The sequence below is a fragment of the Haemaphysalis longicornis genome, unplaced genomic scaffold (genome assembly GCF_048455015.1).
Source record: "Haemaphysalis longicornis isolate Haplotype H1 unplaced genomic scaffold, Haemaphysalis longicornis Haplotype H1 scaffold_2, whole genome shotgun sequence".
NCBI lineage: Eukaryota > Metazoa > Arthropoda > Arachnida > Ixodida > Ixodidae > Haemaphysalis > Haemaphysalis longicornis.
In genome coordinates this window covers 192,581,594-192,602,945 of record NW_027526295.1, presented here as the reverse complement: position 1 = coordinate 192,602,945, position 21,352 = coordinate 192,581,594, and the positions used below count along the sequence as shown (strand labels likewise).

The following is a 21,352-nucleotide window of genomic DNA, read 5'->3' as shown; positions in this document are numbered from 1 at the left end:
CGCCGCCTGTGTTCGCGCTCACCGCCAATACGCTCCCTGTTCTCGGTCTCAGCGTCGCCCGGAGGCAGTGGCTTACGCACGATTTCATGTCAAGGGGAAAAAGGAAATGTAAAGCATGAAAGGGTTAAAAAGTAATGGGCAGCAACAAAAAAAAAATATGTAAAAAGCCAAAACTAAAAATTATTCCAATAAATATATATGGCGATGATGTCGTGCTCTACGTAATTGACCGATTGAATTCGTTACCGTTTTCCCCAGTGAAGTCGCGAAACGGTTCAGCGTCATTGTGAGAGTACACATAGCAGCCATGGCACATATGGTGAGTGCGTATAGCTTGCGACAGTATTTACTAACCACCACTCAGAAAGGTACGTAGGTGCTGCCTCTAGAATGGTCGTAATTCATATAGTTACTAGTCTAGACCATGCACTTAGTAACTGCTGCTTGTTTGATACAACATTTGTTGATAGTAACAAAATTCTACTACCTAATAAACATAATAACTACAGCACTTTTCCCACTCCACATCACGATTAAAAAGTTTTTTGCAAATCCACATGCTGACTTGTATATGCTCACATCAAAATGCATAATTCCAAAAAATATTGCTAAAATATTTTATTTTTGCGACAAGCCCACTGACTTTATCAGAGGACCTTCCGCTGTTGGCTACAAAAGCAAGAGCTGGTGTACTTCTACGGTAACGAAGTAACAGCTGTAACAGGCAGGAGAATTCCAAAGGGACATCCAATTCGTAAAACAAAGATTAAGGAGCGGAGTAAGAGTCCTGGTCCGCAGTCAGGAAATGCTCGTTGCACAACCGTCGCCCGTTGCACAACCGTTGCACAAAAAAAAAAAAAAAAAGACATTACCGAGGGATGTTACGGAAGCAGTAAACATGCCCATCATACTCTCTGAGGTAAAGCAGACAATTAAAAAGCTGCAAAAACACACACACACACACACACACACACACACACACACACACACACACACACACACACACACGCACACGCACGCACGCACGCACGCACACACACACACACACACACACACACACACACACAAATACCCGGGCCCAGGTGGAATTGTCGCAGAGTTTTACTCAACTCAACTACCCGCAAAGAACTCGGCCCAATCCTCGCTGAAGGCATACGGAAAGAGAAACTCCTGCCGCCATCCATGCGGGGCAGTCATCTGGTCCTATAATACCAAAAAAATCTTAACAGAATCCACCGCAGATGTGAATGACTTCTACCCCACCACCCTACTATCAGCTGACTACAAAATACTCGCCAAGATTGTGTCCAAGCGACTTGAGTCGGAACTGGGAGGCGTGGTAGGGAACCATCAGACCTGTGGCTTCAAGGGCCGCTCTGTCATCATAACTTACGCCGGATGAGCGCGTGCAAGGCGGCAGCGGTGGAGCTTTCGACCAAGTAAACCGCCCCTACCATACGCTTCTGCGTCACTCAGGGATTGGGGACGTGATGCTCGAATGGATGAAGACTTGCTACAACGACATCACCACCCTGGCACGTGGATCAGTGCGTCAGGGATGCCCGATGTCACAAGTGCTCTTCGCCCTGTACCTCGAGCCACTCTGCCGGATGATCGCCGCGTCAGACACAGAGGCCTTGTTCTCGAGGAGGAGGAATTGCGAGTCCTGGGGCGCTATTCTTGAGTTTTGTCCCTTTTGCGTCCCTTTCAGAAGTGTCCCTTTTGGCGAGCCCTGATTGGATAAAAGCAAACAACAGGAAGTGACGTAACGCAAGTGCGACAAACCTACTGCCAAAGCCCACTGCTTAACCGGAAGTACGTCACGATGAAAGGGACGCAAAAGGGACGTTTTCAAAAGGGACAGTTACGAGAATACCGCCCCTGGCCTGTGCGGAAGATGTGGCCTTCTTTTGCACATCCGCGGCGCAGGCGGTTGAGGTAGTAGAACTGGCTGGCTACTGCTGCGGTCCGCGAACTCTGCCTATCGCGTTCTACAAGCTGAGATTTTCGCACCTCAACCGTCTGCCGTACACGCCACGGAGCACGACCGAAGTGGTCGCACCTTTGCCGAAGCGACCCGCCGGCAGGACTTCGGTCTCCCAGGACACCCACAAGACAGCTGCCGACCCGCAAATCAGGCTTCTTTCGCTGCAGCGGACCGTGACTTCACCAAACAATTCTCTGACAACCACTTCGGTTTCGTTCGCATGGTTTGCGAGCGCATGTGGTTTCAGTCGGATTTACGCAATGTTCCGGCGCATGAAATCCACTGTCTAATGTTCATGCGTCTGACGGTGCCATACCGATGAAATATAAATATCGATGTGGAAGTTCACATCGATGTACAATAAACATTCAACTGCTTCTGTGAAGGCACACTTCACTTCCGTGTTGTACGATTCCTATAAAAGAGGGATATCAACCACCTTTTTTCTTTACTATTGAACCTTTTTGTCAGGCCGGTTTTTATGCGTTGAATATCTCAGGGTCCGCAAGTCGTTATTGGCATTTCCTCTCCTGATGCGCTGTGAGACATCTTTCTATGCTAGAAGTTTTTTGTTTGCCTGCAATCAAGATCCCTTTTGCTGTGTGAGCATGTCCGTGTGTGAATATGCATGTAATGTAGTCACTCTTGGCTGTGCTTTCGTACTTTTCATACCTCGTCCTTTTATGTCCCTTTTAGCTATATTTATTCATGTAAATAAAGTTATTGTTGGGCAAAAAAGTAATACTCGCTCTCCCCGTGCATCCCGTTGGTTTTCTTGCTCAATTTGTTTGTGGTCTAAGTGTGATATGTGCGTGCTGAGTGTCTCTATGTCGTCCTGCGGGCGCAGCCGATCCACATTGCCAGGCGTAGCTTTTTACTAGGTATAATGCATGGCCATGCATGCAGTTAGTAAAAGTGCTACATTTACTGCCTCCAGTTACTAAGCACCTAAACGATGCTGTGACAAGTAACTGGTTAGTGTTCTGTTTGTGAATGCCGCCACCTTTTGTAAGTGTGCACCAGTTTTATTATTTTAATTTGTGATCCCTTGTTTTTTTTTTATTCCGGCCGTTTTTTCTCTATCTCCCTATTTGCTTCCCTTGTTACACGCCCTCTCCTTTGTCAATCGCCTGTGCGCGGGTACGCGCCATCATCATAATCATCATCATCGCCATCAACTGCGGCTGCGCGCACTCCACCCAGGAAGTGTCAACGTCACCGGCGTATGCCGCCATAGAGCGTCGGTCGCGCGGCGGCCCCGCCCACAATGGAGCCGACAGGGGGCATGCAGAACCTGGAACCAGAATTCGTCCGTCTCATCTTCGCCCGGCTCGGTATGAAAGACCGCGGTAGCCTAGCGCAGGTGTGCCGCGAGTGGAACGCCATTATCGACGCGCCCTGCGTCTGGGCGGACAAAGAGGTGCGGGTGCGACTCGATGAGAGCACAACGGCGGAGCAGCTGGCCTGCTTCGTCAGACGCGCGGTTCGCAAGCTCAAGGTGACAACCGTGGGAAACCCGCTCCTCCATCTGCCGCGGCTCATGAAGGCCGTGCCCGAGACCAGGTTGCTAGACCTCAGCTACTGCCACAACCTCACCGACGATTTACCGGGCCTCAGTGGGCGTTGTTAACTACCCTCGACCTGAGCTTCTGCAACCTAATAACCGACGTTGCCATCGGACATATAACAAGACAGTGTCGCAACCTGGAAGAACATGCGGCTCAACAGATGCAAGCGTATCACCGACTTCTGCGCGAGCTACATCGCTGAGAACCTTTCCAAACTCAAGACTCTCGAAATGGTCAAGACTAAGTTAAGCGACCGCGGCCTCCGCCTTCTAGGAGGTCTCAACGAACAGGGTCTACCATCTGGAGCTGGTTCAGTCGGATCACTCGAATGTCTGTCCATAAAAACCTGTTATAACGTGAAGGATGACGGGTTGTACTACATAAGCGTGAGCATGCCCCGCCTGGTCGTCTTGGAATTGTGGCAGGTTCGGGATATCACCCTGGCTGGAATCGAGCACGTCGCCAGGATTCCGACGCTAAGGAAGCTGACCTTGTTCGAATGCAGGAACATGACAGGCTTGTGGCTCGACATACTATCTACGCGGCCCTTCCCACTGTACTACCTGGATATCAGCCAGTGCTTCCAAATGGACAGCACTGCGGTCTTGAGCATCGCAACCGGCCCATCGCTTCTGGGGCTCACGACCCTTCGCATGGTTGGCCTTCGCGTAAAGGATTACGTCCTGTCGTTCGTGGCGAAGAAACTGACCAAGCTGGAACACCTGGACATATCCAAGTGCAAGATGATCACCCAGGAGGGCATCGGGGCGTTGGCCACCCATCTGCCCGGCCTGCGGGTGCTTAATATGCGCTTCACAACGCACTTGAGAGACGGCACTTTTAGGCACCTCTGCCGCATGCCCTGCCTCGAGACGGTCAACTTGAAAGGCTGCAGAAGGATTTCCGGCGGGGGCCCGAGGGCCATCCCATACAAAAATATTGTATGGTCGGCTATAGAAAATCCTTTTTATGGTCGTCTTTAACTATTTGGCCCAATAATCTTTAGACGTTTCTATGGGTGTCTTTAGCAATTCGTATCGACATTCCTATGGGTGTCTTTAGCTTCTTTTATAGCCGGTTCTGTGGTTGTCTTTAGATATCCGTATCGACATTCCTATGGGTGTCTTTAAGCTTCTTTTAAGCCGGTTCTATGGTTGTCTTTAGCTCTTCTTTCGATGTCGCATGTCTATAGAAGAAGCTAAAGACACCCATAGAAATGTCCATAGGAATGGCTAAAGACAGCCATAGAAACGTCTAAGATAATTGGGCCAAATAGCTAAAGACAACCATACGAAGGGTTTTCAATAGCCGACAATACATAATTTTTGCATGGGCTGCGGCCAGAAGAGATTCACCACTACTTGAAACACAGCGACAGCAGCAGCCGCTGAGAAATTAACACGCTGCCATGCCGGCATATAGCCTTGCGGGTCTCTAGAACCAGGGTGTCGGAACGAAATGTGTTTTGTTCCGTTTTTTGTTTCGTTCCCCAGAAAAAAGTTCCGTTCCGTTTCTGTTCCGGAACGAAAAAAAAAAAAACGTTCCGTAACGGTTCGTAACGGTATTTTTTTTTATAAAATAAACAGTAATAGGATACTTAATAAAATTTATATGATAATAATTGATAAATTAATTAATTAGGAACTTCATAATTGGGTGTTTACGATATCGCTTGCGGCGACTTTCGGCCCGCCTTTTTCGAATTGGACGTCAGCTTCACGGGCATCGGGGACACCGGAGTACGCTACATCATTGCGGTAAACACGTGCTTTGATTGTATGAACGATGTCGTTATCGAGTATATAGGGCCAGCAGCTTTGCATTGGTGGCATTTGAATCCAGTTTCACATAGCCCCCTTTTTTTCAATACGAGCATAGTTCTTTTCCTGTAAGTTTGCCGACGAGCTTGCACACTAATGCAGTTCTTTTATACCTTGCTATCATGCACTCCAGGTAGACTGCGTTGCCTCCACAGCTACTAAAGCATACTCAATAAAGTTATTGAGTTGGTTTTTGGAGCACGTAATCAATTTTGTCGCGCTGGCCTTGTGATCAAGACATTTCGCAGCGGAACGGCAGGGCACTCAATTGGTAGTGTTCAAAACCGCTGTGGCATGTTTCGGCCCGAGATCCTCGAGACGCCGCCACCCTCGTATGCCACGTTTTACCCATTGTGCTGAGAAGCAGCCAGACGCGCTTCCTACTTGCCGTCCTTGCCAAATAACAGGAACCGTAACTGAGACGCTAAAGGCCACGTTAAAAATTGGTGTGGGCCCGTTCCTCACAAGGCGTTTCGTCATAGGCCGGTTTGTAATAGGCCGTTTGGTCACACACAATCATCCATCATAGGCCAGTTTGTCATTGAGGAAAGTTCGTCACAGGGGTGGGTAAACTGAGCTTTTAGGGTTGTATAAACGGTGATAAGGCATCTCATTATCCCTTGTATTTGCTGCGTACGAAAGCCTGTCATCATAAGTTATTTGCACCTTCGCTAATTAAATAACCAGTTCCGACAATTGTAATAAAACGTAATGGCCCATGATCACACGAGAAAAAACATTTATTAGCCTATCTTTTTTATAATTCAAAAGCAATATTCCTGGCAGCTACTACGAAGAAGCGAACAATGTGGAAAAGAGAGAAATGACTTTGGGCTCGAACAACATTACCATCCCTGTCCGCTCTGATTGGCATGCATTACTGATGAGAACCGGTTGTGTAACCGAAAGGAAAAAAAAAATGAAACATCAAGATGTGAAACATTCCACCCGGTGGGCAGTTTTTCTCCACTTTCTTTCTGTTTTTCCAAATTCGTTATCTGTTTGAATAATCAGCGCTCGTCATTTCTGGTTTCTTTCCTGGTCCTGGTTTCTTTCCTGGACCTCGTCCTACCGCGCTGTTTTTACATCATGAAACATCTTAGTCTGGGATCATGTGACAAGCTTGACTTTCTGAGTAGCATTGAATGTTAGAGAGTTTCGCATCTTTTTTTCCTGTGTGGCGCTCAAGGCAACGCTCGAGGACGCACATGCCGCCCGCAAAAGCTGCGGGTTCTTCTTCGTGGCCTCTCTTCGAAGATGTTTTAAATGCAGAGCATTTCAGTAACTCACGATGTCACCCGCGTTGACGTCCGTAGTCGTAGTCCGCACCCCTCCCCCTGCACTATATATAAAAAAATACTATCCGGCGCCTGGTTTCGATCCCTCGACCCTGCGGGCGGAACGCAATGTACATGGTGCTCTACCCACTGCGCCACAAAGCCGACACAGAATGGGAGGCTACGAACGCGCCTTATATCCTTGACTCATTCAAACTACGTCAAGAAGCTGCTGATACAACGCATTCACTACCACCAACTCCCCAAACACTAAACGTTAACGCAATACACCCACCCCCTATGCGACGCATTTACTCGAGTCCCCCTCGCGGGGAGATGGGCCCACTTTTTCTTTATTGTGCTACATCCCTGCCTGCCGAGCACGAGGTCGCGGGTTCGATTCCCGGCCGCGGCGGTCGCTTTTCTGATGGAGGCGAAAAGCAAAAACGCCCGTGTGTGCGAGATTTCGGCGCACGTTAAAGATCCCCAGGTGGTCGAAATTAATCCGGAGCCCTCCACTACCGCGCGTCTCATCGCCTGCGTTGCGTCGGCGCGTTAAACCCTACAATCAATCAATACATCCCTGCCTCTTCTGTCTAGGGTCCTTAATTAACCTTGTATCTATATTTTGGTGGAACCACGTTATCCTAGCTAGGTGTCCACTCTGACTGGCATTAATTGCCGAAGTTCCCCCAATGGACAGCCGAAGGCAAAAAAAAAAAAAAGACGTGTTAGGCTAAAACCACGTGATGCTTAAAATCCTTTCTGAGTACTGTGTAGCGCAAGAAAGTATGACACTATTATGTTCCGTACACGTGTGGGTTTCAAAGACACACAAGGCGGCCGTTAAAATGGAGAGGGGAATAAGTTATTTTTTGTGGCCTTTCTTTGTTACCTGTCTGCTTCAATTCCATATTATGAGTCGTACACGTCCTACGTACTTCGCTTAGGCCCATATGAGAATAAAAAAAGTGGCCATTCATTTTGTCGAACGTATGACGAACTTTCCCATTTGTCGCACCGTCCTATGCGAATGTTCCCCGGTTGCCAACCGGCCTATGACGAAACGCCGTTTAAATGATTGCCAGGAGAAGGATAGAAAACCGGGCTAGTTGTTGGGGATTCATCTTCAACACAGCGAAAGAACGACGAAGTCACAGATACATGGAGGGTACAGGACAGGCGCTTACTAACAACTTATTTGTATTCGAAGTATTTACCTGTATGGAATGTGCTACAACACTATAATCAAACAAAAGCCACTACAGGGCAAACTAACTGTTGTGAACGTGTCAATGATTGTTCTTCGTCCGAGGAGGCAACTATCTGACCCCTGGCTCTTACAAGGGGGGGGGGGGGTGCATAATTGCCTGAGTACCTGCATGCTTGCTTCGCTGCGAACAGACAGACAGACGGACAGACAGACAGACAGACAGACAGACAGACAGACAGACAGACAGACAGACAGACAGACAGACAGACAGACAGACAGACAGACAGACAGACAGACAGACAGACAGACAGGCAGACAGACAGACAGATTTTAAACACAATAGTTTTTTATGGCTTTCTCGGAATATTCAGTATGGCCATATTGAAAAGCGATGGTGATAGCACCGCACCTTATGCCGCGGTGTGCGCATGGATCCATGTCTTTTTTATTCATGGGCACACCACAACACAAGCTTTTCAATCAGGACGTACATAATATTCTGAAAAAGCCATACAAAGACTATTGTGCTTAAAATGCGTCATGCTGAGTGCTTGGATTGAACTTGGGCAGGTCTGTTCTTCAGAAAGGGCAGGTGTTGCGACCGGGAAGGCCGACCCGAGCCGAGCTCCTTCGCCTCCGACATACGTGTGGTAGCGTGATTTGATGCGAGCGGCCAACCGCTGTTGCAGCCGTGAAGAAGTCCAGAAGCCGTAGGCTAACGTAACTGTTTACTTCATAGCGAGAGGTCAGCCGAAGCCAAAGAACAATGCCCCGACGGGCGAGGTTACAGTACAGGACTCGAGCAGAGTGACAGCATTGATTCACTTCTCAAATAGGAATGGGTTATAGCGCTTGAGCGGGGTCTATTTATACCCAAAGCGCTAACGGTCGAAACAGTGTTCCCTCTAGATTGGCACACGCCATGAACGTCACAGACACGCACAACACTCTTTACAGAGTTCGTGAGCAGTCGGTAGTAGTGGCACACGCTGAGTCCTAGAGAGGGGAGAGAGGAGGACTCCGCTGCGAACGCGGGGCTTCCGTGTCCTTGGGGCGCGTTGAGACGTGCCTCGCCGGGCCGGCAATCGTCGAAGTTTGAAACGCGCCGAAAGCGAAGCGTCTGACCCTGGCTTTTCGAGACGTGAAAACATGAGTCACCGACACGGTGGGGCTTGTTTGAAAGGCGCACGTAGTAGCTTCGCCGCACAGCCGAGGAGTGATGAGACGAAGCCCAGCGACGGGCTCAGTCACAACACCGGCATGATATCACTTTTTTTAACTGCTGTTCCCTGTCGAGAATGGGATACACTCACCTGGGCTAGAGACGATTCTTCGGGTACAAATGTGTCATAATTCATGTAAAATGTATGAATTAATAAACTGTGAGTTGTAAGTGTTTGACATCAGATCAAATCATTTTATTATCAAGTGTGTATAAGGTGTAGTTGGTCAATTACCTGTTGTCCGTTCGTCTCACTACATGGCCAGCCCAAGTCCGTTTATTCTTCTTTATTTGAACTATGCTATCTTCTACTCAGTTTGTTCTCTGATCCAGGCATCTAGTTTCCTTGTGCCTGAGTGTTATGCCTAACGTAATTCGTTCCATGGCCCATTCAGCCGACCTAACTTTGCTTTATAGTTGTTTAGTGAGGTGCCAAGTTTCGGCTCCATATGTCATCACGGGCAGTATGCACTGGTTGTAGATTTTCCTTTTGAGTGAGAGAGGTAGTTTACTTTTCATTATTTGAGAGTGCTTGCCGACTTCTGCCCAACCCATACCTATTTTGCGCCGGATTTCTCTCTTGGTTGCGGTCAGCACTAACCATCTGTCCGAGGTAGTTATGTCCTTTTACTTCTTCTAACGTTTCGTTTCCTACGCTGAAGAGGAATTTTTTGGCATGCTTATTTTTCGTTACTTTATATTTATTCATATTTATTTTTAGCCCTTCGGCCGTGCTTTCTGATTGTGGTTCCTCAAGCATTGTTTGCATGTGTTCTGCATTCTCACACAGCAAGACTATGGCGTCCGCAAACCTCAAATGACTCAAGTATGCTCCGTTTATCATTAATCGTATGATTTACCAGTCAAGCTTTCTATAAGGCGCCTGCTAATGTTTCTGGGTTCTAATAACCTTTTCATATTTGTAAATTGGTACCTCAATTAAGCTCGTACCCATGAGTATGTCTGCCAGTGAGACTGTCTGCATCATGCCCTTGTTTTGGCACTTGAATTTGCATAGAAGACACTACAACTTTCCATTCATAAACATTTCATCGCAAAAGGAAATATAAAAACAAATGCTGTTTATAAGTGGCGGTTCTCTAGCCAAATTATAAGTGCGAATAATTCACTCCCACATATAATTAAGAGAAAAGCAAACGTTTTTGCTGTTCGGACTGCGATTTCTTTGAGCTTGCCCCAGCAGGTGTAAATTCAAGCAATCGGCATAAAAAGGTGAGCTGTAACTATGACGCCAAAAAATTTTTTCTGTACAGGCATTTTCCCCAGTATCGTAAAATGACACTCCGAGTGCCGTGTGTTAGGGCGTATGACAATCCGAAAGAAGTGAAATAGCCTGTTATAACCTATATTGGCGTTCTCAAAATCGCAATTGCCATGGCAGCTGCGAAAGAGCATTTTTCAGGAATACAGAATTTACCATCCATTTGGAAACGCCTGCGTAGACTCGATCAGAATTGCATTGCGTTGAGACTTGAACAGAACTAAGCTTAAGAGCGCTTTTTCCCAAAAATGTGCAGTGCCGTGAAGCACAATTTTTACGCGCTGACACTTCATGGTCGCTTCATGTAGACTGCAGGCTTTCTTGCAAAACTGCGTAAAAAAAAAAAAAAAGCGTAACAGCGCGATATTAAGGTCAGTCGAAGAAATGACGGCAGTGCTTAGGCAATGCACATATAAGGAGCAATAACTAGGAATAGACAGTAGACATCTTATTGCACGGGTACATGAGCAAAAGTTCCTTGGTGTTTGGTTCCAAGAACAGTTAAACTGGTCAGTACACGTAAATAATTTAGTTGCTGCTCTGGCACGAACAGTTGGATGCCTTTATAAAATATCACACTTAGTACCGCTATGGCTAAAAAGAAACATGTATTATTCTCTATTTTATTCAAAACTAACGTACGGAATCTTGGTGTGGGGAACAACCTCACGAAATAATTACAATAAGCTTGTTGTCCTGCAAAAAAAGATATTACGGTGTTTCGAAAATTTTCAAGGGAAATTCCAAGACCTGCCAACTTCACCTTTGTTTTCAAAACACTCAATACTTAGAGCTGACCAGCTGTATTACTTTAGACTCCTGCATATGGTACACAAAAACAAGTTATATGTAGATGGTGACGCAGAAAACCGTCATTACTGTGTACGGCGTCCAATAAGACGTACACCTAAAACTAGGACTAATTACGGCAAACAATCGGCCACTTATCAAGTACCACATGTCTTGAACATCCTAGCGGATAATTTAAATTTTAGCACCAGTGCAACCGTATTTAAGACTGAAACCAAGGTGATGTTTATAGAAAAGAAAGTGAGATATGACAATCACTAGGTGTGTCTCACTCTAAAGAATTTAAACTGTACTGGGTGAAGACGTGATTTTTTCATAGACATGAGGAACACTCAGTAAGGAAACATTTCGTGTTGTATTGTATCTGCTGGCAACAGGTATTGAAGAAAAAAGTTCAATGTATATTGTATAACTTGTGATTCTCATTATAGGAAATGTACGATTTTTTGTATTTTTCACGATTTACTTATTTTTTTCTCTGTATTGCTGGATCTTATTGCTAAGCACGCATATTTGATTTGAACATGTCCTCTACTGTGAACTCCTCTGTTGTGGACTCCAGAGGGTCAGGAGCCCTCGTCAGGCACTCAATGCCTTTAGCTCCTGCCCCTTCAGCAGGGATTGTAACAACGTCTGCTGAAAAATAAAGTCTTCTTCTTCTCTTAAACGCACGCGTATATAACGGAGCAGAAGCGAAGTTATTTTTCACGCGTGATCTGAAAGAAGCAATTCTGTTGTTTTCCTTTTTACACACAGCGCGCTACCTATGTGCACCTCCGATTGTCGTGGCTTTTGTGCACACATTACTAAACACAAGAGTGTTTGATGTCATTGTTATCACTTATCAGCATAATCTAAAAATCTAAAATTGTTCTCCGCGTCGTCGTCGAACGCGCATAATGTTGCGTACCTCGCGAAATTAATGCTTCTGCACATTGAGTTCTTCACGTACGTATAACTGCATCGATCTTTGTAACATGGTGAATCTTGTACAAATTTACGACGCACTCGCTGTTTTACGCGCTATATTAAAACTTATTTGTTCATTCCTATGTCATAATTACGAAATCTCGCGCCGTCCACGAACTGGTGGGGTGAGGTGTGGACAATCGATCAGTTCTAAAATGATAGACGCAAGATAAACAACCGGTAGCAATCACCGCCAGCGCACGCACACAATAACCACACCGGACATGAGTCGCTTCCATGACTTTTCGGACTTAATCTGCCTATAAATTACCGCTGTGACGACAAACAAACTCGGTAAGAAAATCAGGTACGTGATGTCACGCATTTACCGCGATCCTCTTTCAAAACGCGCGCGCACTCACGTCACGGGTCCGGCGCTTCGGCGGAGTGATACACTACATGAGGTGGTATAGATGCCACCTCCAGACATACTGTGAATAGTTTTGGCAAGATGGGGTCTCCCTGCCTTCTCCCTTTAGGACCGGAAATTCATCGCTTTACTTGTGGAAGGTTATCCTGCCCGTGCCTTTCTTATACACGTCTTCTCGAAGTCGTGTGTAGGTTTCCTCTATTCGCTAGTCTTTTGGTGCTTCTAGTACAGCTGCGGTGAGTACGGAACCAAAAGCTTCCTCATAATCTATAAATGTCATGTAAAGGGGTTTAGTGTAATCTGCAGATTTTTCTATCACTTGGTTGGCGACATGGATGCGATACATGGTTGCGCACCCTTTCTATAAACCCAGCCTGCTCTCTGGATTGTTGAAAATACAGGCTTTCACCTATGCGGCTAACTATTTTGGTTAACAGATTGTAAACAACTAAGATCAGGCTGATTGGTCTGTGATTCTTGAGGTCCTTGGGAGCTCCCTTCTTATTAATCAGAATAATGTTGACGGTTTTCCAGGCTATGGGCACTTTTTGAGCCTTCAAGCATTCCGGAAATAGTGCAGCAAGCTTTTCCAGTACATCTCCTCCCTCCTTCAAAAGATCCACGGTTATGTCGCCGCTGCCTGCAGCTTTTCCTATTTTCATGTCTTCAAGAGCCTTTCCAACTTCCTCTTTAGTTACTAGTGGGACATCGCAAGTTGAGCCTGTACTTTCTGTAGTTTCCCCTGGTTTAACGTCGCTGGCATACAGCCTGGTGTAGAATCGATCTGCTACCTTTATTATTTCGTCCAAGTTGTGCGTAGTGTTATTCTGCTCGTCTCTGAGTGCGTACATCCTGTCTTTGTCGATGGCTAGCTTTCTCTTTGTTGCTTTCAAGCTTCCCCCTATTTGCAGCGTTTCCTGAATGACTGCTATGTTATATGCACGGATGTCGTTTGTTTTACTTTTGTTATTAAGTTTCGAAAGTTCGGCTAATTGCATCCGATCCGCCGTACTTGACAGTTTCGTGTTCTTACGTTCGGCAATTAGTTTCTTAGTTTTCTTAGTCAGTTTTCCAGTTTGTTCCCTACATGTTGCTTGTCCCACAGCTGCTGCTGATTCAATGAGTGCCGTTTAGGTCGTCATTTAGCCTGTCTACACTGACTTCGTTCTGTTCGTTCACACGCGCGAATTCGTTTTGTGAAGAGTTATTCTAAACTCCCGCGATCGTGCCCTGACTGACTCCATGCGGGGTTTCTTAGTTTTCATGATTTTCCTCCTTTCAATTTTGAGATGCAGCCATAGCTTGCATCTAACCATCCTATGATCGCTGCTCCGAATCTTACCTAAACACCCATACGCCTTTCACGATACCTGGGTTGTCACTTAAAACGAAGTCAATTTGGTTTTTTGTTGTACCATCGAAACTTTTCCATGTCCATTTCCTACTTTGTATTGGAATGTGTTCATCAACCTCAGGAAATTTCTCTCTGAAATTCCCACCAGTGTATCTCCTCGACTGTTGCGATTGTCAATTCCCAAGTTTGCCACTGATCTTTCTTCCATTTGCTTCTTACCGACCTTTGCGTTAAAGTCTCCCATCCCAATCGTGAACTACGTTGTTGTCTTCTTCATTGCTGATTCGACGTCCTCGCAGAAGCCGTCTATAGCTTCGTCAACATGGCTGGTTGTTGGCGCATAGGCCTGTAAAATTAGGATAACAGAGTGAATACCAAGAGATGGGTCGATCTAGAAGAATGGGAAGGCCATTAACCCGATGGAGGTATGAAATAAAAAAATTCGGAGTAAACTGTGGACTCTGGCAGCGCAGGACAGGAGCGGTTGGAGGTCAGTGGGGAGGCCTTCGTCCTTCAGTGGACCTACGTAGGATGATGATGATGATGATGATGATGGTGGTGGTTGTCGAATACAAATGTGCATCTACAGCTTCACTAACCCAACTATATTTCATAATAGTCTTCTCAGGAGGGAAACGTGGGGTTTGTATTGCTCGATGAACAGCAGTTCGCGGCGTCATTTAGTGCACAAATTTCGCTGCACAAATCCAGGTCCAACAAACCATTTAACCAATATCTGCACCGCAAAAAACAAACAAAATCTTTCTTGGGAACGCTTTCTACACGATCGAGCAAGCATATATGTTACGTGTACTATAATACAAGCCTTCACATAAGGATGTCGTTTTAATCATATTGAATCTAATAATGAAATCGAGCTGGAACCTAAATTTATGCCCGCACAAAACTTGCGGAGAGTGGTTATGCCTCCCCCCCCCCCCCCCCCCTTAATTGGTCGCTTAAAAAGATCTGCACACATCGCACGTTCAGCAGCTTCCCAGGAAAGGGGATAGGGGGCCCCATTGTCACTAAATAAGATTTAATCACCCTAGGTGTCCTGACTCAGGTGTTCGGGTTTACCGGGGCAGCGTATTTTCTCAACCGTGGAGAAACTTATTCGTAAATTGAAAAAAAAAGAAGCTGAAGAAATTTATTCCTAAGTTGAAAAAAGAAGCTGCAGTAATTTTTTCCTAAGTTGAAAAAAGAAGCTGGAGTAGGATGTGCATGCCGAGAAGACAAGGAGACCAGTGGTGCAATCGTATTTACACGGCGTTTTCTACCCGCCAAAATGTATCGGGCACGTATAGAAAATAGATATTTTTGGTATAAAAAGGTCCGTCGTGTCTGGGATGGTTGTGAGAAGTTTACCAAAGGCTAATATTTCAAAATTAAACCGGGTTGTATTTTGTCGTCATGGCGCCTTGCCCACCTCGGTGTTCGTGGGTATTCGTGGCTTTGTCTCTTGCAATACGAGTTGCATTAAGCTTCGTCTAGTAAATCTCTCTCTGTATTGTTTTTCAGGGAGGGCGGCGAGTTATAGTCCTCTTATAGATAAAGCGCTAATGGGGCGAGCGGAGCAACGCTTGGCCAATTCTTTTCTCGTTCAGGGATTTGAATCTTGTTGCTTTGACAGAGGTCTATTCGGAGCAGTTGCGTAGCCAGGGAGGTTCGGTGTCAAAACACCCCCCGAAAGTTTCTGGGTGGTGCATTCCACCCTCATTACTCCCTGCATTACGGCTCTTTTTTTCTTTTTCTTTTTTTTTTTTTTGTCCACGGTGTTCACACTCCGCATCGGCATATTTTCGATTGTACGGTTTAACGCGCCGACGCAACGCAGGCGATGAGGCGCGCCGTAGTGGTCCTAGTGGAGGGCTCCTGACTAATTCTTTGCCACCTGGGGATCTTTAACGTGCGCCGAAATCTCGTACACACGGGCGTTTTTGCTTTTCGCCTCCATCAGAAAAGCGGCCGCCGCGGCCGGGAGTCGAACCCGTGTCCTCGTGCTCAGCAGCGCAACGTTTTAGCCGCTGAGCCACTGCGGCGGGTGGCATCGGCATATTCGTATGTAAAAACGAAATAAGAAAATTAGAAAGGAAAATGAAAATAAAATCACGTTTCCGCGCAAAGTTAGTGGTTTTCTTTTTTGCCGGCGGCGTCTAAGACCCCCGAAAAATATTTCTGGCTACGCCACCGGTTCGGAGGTATCACTGATGCGCTGAGTCGAAAGGTAATTGTTCGTAACGGATGACGAACCGCGATGGGGGTTGTTTTCCCTTTTAACCACGCAGGCCATGCTCCAATTGCGCTACCTGAACTTAAGCGGCTGCATCATCAGCGACAGAACGATCTCGCTCATCGCACGGCGCATGCGCCACCTACACACGCTCAGGCTTGTGCGCTGCAGGCAGATCACGGACAGGAGCCTCGAGATGATCGGCACCCACATGAAGGACCTGCGGCTCATCGACCTCAGGGCGAACCCGCGCGTCTCCAAGACAGCCAAGAGGAACCTGACCGTCGCACTGCCCCAATGTAAATTCTTGTACCTCGAGCCAGAGGAGAAAAATTGAGGGATCGCCGCCACTAATATGATTACGATGTATCGAAAGATGAGAAAATCTCGTTGGCATATACTCCACGTATACATTGATGCCTGGGAGCCTTCGAGAGTTCTGTCCCTTCACGTATGGACTGATCGCGCTTCCGCGGACAGATGGGCGTGGACAAACATGCTCCTCGCCGACAGAAATTCAACGCAAGCTGCGTGCACAATTTTACGATGCCACGAGCTAACGCTTATGTAAAATCAGTTTTAGCTTCGTGATAACTTGTCCATGGGTCTGAACTGAAATGTGTTTGCGAAAGGGGCTGCTAGAAACACCGTACCAGGCTCGTCTCCCGAACGTTGAGTTGTCGTGCAGTTGGAGCCGGTCGCGTACCGCTGCATGATATGCTATCTTTAATTAACCTCGTGTTAACCACAAGTACTTTCACGCTTAAGCTGGTCCTCTAAATTAGGCGTGAAAAGTAATCCTTTCTCATCACTATAAGTGGGAGTGTATAGGAAAGGCTCAACCATCGGCTGAACTAAATCTCGCTCCACATTTATAAATTTCAAGGTTCCGACTCCTGCTGAAAGCATAGCTGGAAGTCGCAATAAGTATACGTTGGATAATTACTTATAACAGAAATAAAACTACATGATAAACAAAATATATTGTGTAAAAATTAACATGGGCCATTTGGAATTGTTTATTGCGTGTCTTGTTTATTGTATAAAATACTATTAACGGCAGCGCAAAATGCTTGAGGGCATATGCGTTTATACTCTTATTGTGCACACGCGGTGGTGTTAATTAAGCGATAGGGACAGGTACAGATACCATTGTTGATGACGCTGGCGAAGTGAGACAAGGCGCTTGTGTTCCTACGCCGAGGGAGACTCACTAAAATACTGTAACGTCACGTGTGCAATGGCGTATAATAGTGTGGCGGTGCTGCTTAACGCCAGGCGATGAGGAAGATGACGTACTCGAGCGGCTTTGGAGAGAAATCGTCACCGCCTTGTTCTGGCTGCTCGTATGCGAGGTCCCGTTCCCCTGCGCGTACAAACCAGGCATATCTTGTGCGCACCCAGCGGCGCCAGCGCCACTTACTGCTACATGCTAATGCTACATGCTACAGCTACATGCTACATGCTACTTACGGGCAACATGCTAAACACACTTGGCAGTTACATGTCCAAGCGAACCTTTCGTGTGAGAGTTGGGTCTGCACTCTCTAGGGTTCATGTCCAAGAAAATGGCGTGCCTCAAGGTGGAGTTTTGAGCTGCACATTGTTTATAGTGAAGATGAACTCGCTTGGAAAGGCATTGCCACCAGCAATATCCTGTTTTATGTATGTAGATGATGTTCGAATATCTTTTAAATCATGTAACATGTCTATCTGTGAACGGCAAATTCAGCTTGGTGCCAATAAACTAGCTAGCTGGGCAGACCGAAATGGGTTTAAACTTAATCCAGCTAAAAGCACCTGTGTTGTGTTTTCTAAATTGCGCGCGATCCGGCCCGATCCTGATATCAAGCTGAACGGCCTATCAATTCCTGTTAAAAAGGAACACAAGTTTTTAGGAGTAGTGTTTGACGAAAAACTAACATTTATATCTCACATTAAACAACTTAAACATAAATGCCTAAAAACAATGAACATTTTAAAGGTCCTCTCACACCAAGCGTATACGGTGCAGACAAACAACTCCTGCTGCGTGTATTTACCAGCTTAATAGGTTCAAGATTGGACTACGGGAGTGTGGTGTATGGGTCAGCAACAAAAACCACATTGAAAATGCTGGACCCATTGCTGCACTTGGGGCTTCGGCTCGCGTCAGGTGCGTTTCGCACTAGCCCGGTCCAGAGCCTGTACGCTGAGTGTGATAAATGGTGCCTAGAACATCAGCGAATCTACATAGACCTATTATATGCTTTTAAAATTTCATCAATTAGTAACCATCCTTTTAAACCAGTATTTAACGATACTTCCTCATTGCAACTGTTTTTAAATCGTCCATCTGTTTCTGTACCTTTCTCCCTTAGAGCGAGGAAGGAAGCTTCTGACTTTGACTTCTCGTTTTTAGACTTATACAATTCATCGTTTACGGACCTTTTACCACCGTGGCATCTCCGCCCAGTTTCTTGTGATACATCTTTTACACAAATCCAGAAGAACCGGGTTCCACAAAGTGCGATTCTGCAGCACTTTTTGTCCCTACAGCAAAAGTATCAGTGTTTAGAATTTTATAGCGATGCCTCAAAGACTGTTTCCGCTGTGTCCTCTGCGGCACACGGACCAAACTTAAGCATCTCTAAGACTATGAATTTACTTAGTAGTATCTTCACGGCAGAGGCGTATGGCGTGCTCCTCATTCTGAATCACATCCTTCAACATAAAATACCCAAATCCATCGTTTACACAGATTCTTTGAGTGTTGTGCGCGCGCTATCATCTGGAAAGTCGTCTAAAAATTATGTGATAAATCTTCTTTTTAAGATCATTATGTCCGCGTACGCCTCAAATCTCGAAGTGATTGTGTGCTGGGTCCCGGGCCACTGTGGGATACGCGGAAATGAGCTGGCGGATGAAAGTGCCGCCGCTGCTGCACTGACGAACACAGTGGACATAACAACACTACCTTACACAGACCTCAAGCCACACATCAGAGAACAACTTCGTAAAACATGGCAAACACAGTGGAGCGAACTGACAGACAACAAACTACACCTAATAAAACCACACTTGGGACGATACACAACAGACACACACAACAGATTCAATGAAGCTACACTAGCCAGATTACGGATAGGCCACACACATGCTACACACTCCCACCTGCTCACTGGATCCCCAAGACCTCTGTGTAGCAGGTGTGGAGAACACCTATCCGTAATCCACATCCTAATTCAATGTAACGCACTCACCACAACTCGACGTAAACACTTTCCACAACTATACAGACAACACATCCCACTCCACCCCTCACATTTTTTAGCCGACAATGCTACAATTCCTTTTAAGTATGTTTCGAAGTTTTTAAAAGAGATTAATTTTTTACAGCTCATTTCATACTGCGCGTAATTACAACCTGGCCCTCTACACCAGCCATCTCATTTGTTTTTAAACAGCTTCTGCTTCACTTTAGTTTACAATTGTAATTTTAATTCTCATCGCTTTTATTAAATCACAATTGTTTCTGGCGCTCTTTGCCCTCGTCGGCCTTGCGCCATAAAAAGACAATCATCATCATCAGCCACTTACTGCTTCGCTTGGAACGCCCCTTTTATAATTTTAAGCAACCGCTAAAGGGACGGTACTGTGCTGAGATATGGTGGTTTACTCCGCGATCCTGTACGCAGCGCGCATTACCTCCATCGATGCCGGCTCTGTGCTCAGGCTACACCGGTGGTGGGCGTTGTTTGTTTGGCTGTCCCAATACGGACCCCTGCGCCGCACAAATCTCTTTTGGAGCGTTGAGGGGAAGCCATTGGATTGATAAATGCAGAACTGGAGCTCGTAGACCAGCGCTTCTTATATTTCCGCCACCAGGCTGACCCATTCCTTGGTGGGTAGGAGGGTACCGCCTCCTGCAGAATGCAGGCAGGGGGCGGGGTTGGCGCTGCATGTGGGTTAATTCCGGGAGAGTGGGTTACCTGCTTATGCTTTATCTACACTAAAGGCGAAAAGGAGTAGCAGCAGCGTTACTGCACGGAGCCTACATTTATTTCATTGAAAATAACCTCCTATACCAACTATATCGCGAACAAAGCAGCGAACGAGTAATGGAGATTCATTGGTGAGATCTTTACACTATCTGAACATCTCGTCCCTTGTTATCGCGAACTTGAGGCTCGGCCCGAAACTCAATCCTCGCTCCGCCTTCTTCCTCTTCCGCCGTGCGTTCTACCGCGCGTGCAAGCCGTGGCGGGATTCACGGGAACCGTCGAGACGGCGCAGAGGCAGGTGGTGCTCCGCGTTTCGACTTGAAGCCGCCCTGGCAACATCGGCACTTTTAAAAAGGCAGCTCTCTCTACACACTCTCTCCGGTGTCGTTTTGTGCTCTGTTATCACTCGCTCTATTGACAGATCAACGCGGCTCTGCGCAGCGACGCGAAAATTTAGCAGACGTGCCCTGGCTCATCTGTTGCTATCCAGTGACGGCCAGCTTCCCTGCATCATGAGCATTTGATGTCATATTGCAATAATAATAATTCTGTAGCGGTGGCGCCCTTCCACACCGGGTACTTTTTTCGGGGTCAGAACTCACGGCCCAGTTTCCCCCGCGTCGCGCTGTTCCATCACGCTACCACGACATCATCTACCATTATCGCAACATTCGCCGTACCCTGCCTCCACCTTACCCTTGAATAACCAAGGAGGAAGCATTCATCTGGCTTCGTCTGCAAACACCTATTACAACACACCCATCCTCCACTCTATTTCTCCTACTCGATACCCCCTCAACTGACACTTAGGCCTTTCTCCTAACACTGCCTACCACATGGTGTGGGCTTGTCAACACGGCCCCATAACTCCTTCCAATCCCAGCCATTCCTCCGAGCATTGTGAGGGCCTCCCACCGCGCACCCCAGGTCTCTCTGGTCACCAGTACCAGGGCTGCAGCCAAGGCCCAAGGGTACCAGGATTGAGCCCAACGCACCCTACCGAGTGACGGCACGTACTGAAATATTGAAACTGATATACTTGCGTGGCTACGTACAATAAATATTTGTGCATATTTTAGCCTACGCAAGTTTCTACGTCATCTGTGGGTATAATTATGTATTTTATGCGTAATTAGTAGGTGCTTTTTCCCTCATTTATAGTAAGCGCGAAACCTAGCAGACGGCATCTCTGGAAATAATCATAATAACGATGATTATAATAATAATAAAGTGGTGGTCCTGAAGAGAAGCTTCTTAAATTTAC

General features: G+C 46.5%; 1 protein-coding gene across 1 annotated transcript; it reads left to right on the top strand.

The window, feature by feature from the left end:
• The first annotated feature begins 3,947 nt into the window (after nt 1-3,947).
• LOC144168459 (jmjC domain-containing histone demethylation protein 1-like) lies at nt 3,948-21,072 on the top strand. The gene is made up of 3 exons (XM_077697440.1): nt 3,948-4,496; nt 16,161-16,404; nt 20,972-21,072. Exons 1-3 carry the CDS (start codon nt 3,948-3,950, stop codon nt 21,070-21,072), a joined length of 894 nt encoding a protein of 297 aa, XP_077553566.1.
• Nucleotides 21,073-21,352: the final 280 nt, after the last annotated feature.

Excerpts from the sequence above, each read along its gene's own strand:
- LOC144168459 (XM_077697440.1), top strand. The coding sequence starts at position 3,948 with ATGCCCCGCCTGGTCGTCTTGGAATTGTGGCAGGTTCGGGATATCACC. Across the intron at positions 4,497-16,160 it reads CCATCCCATACAAAAATATT|GCCATGCTCCAATTGCGCTA; the intron begins GTATGGTCGGCT and ends TTAACCACGCAG. Across the intron at positions 16,405-20,971 it reads GACCGTCGCACTGCCCCAAT|CCATTCCTCCGAGCATTGTG; the intron begins GTAAATTCTTGT and ends TTCCAATCCCAG.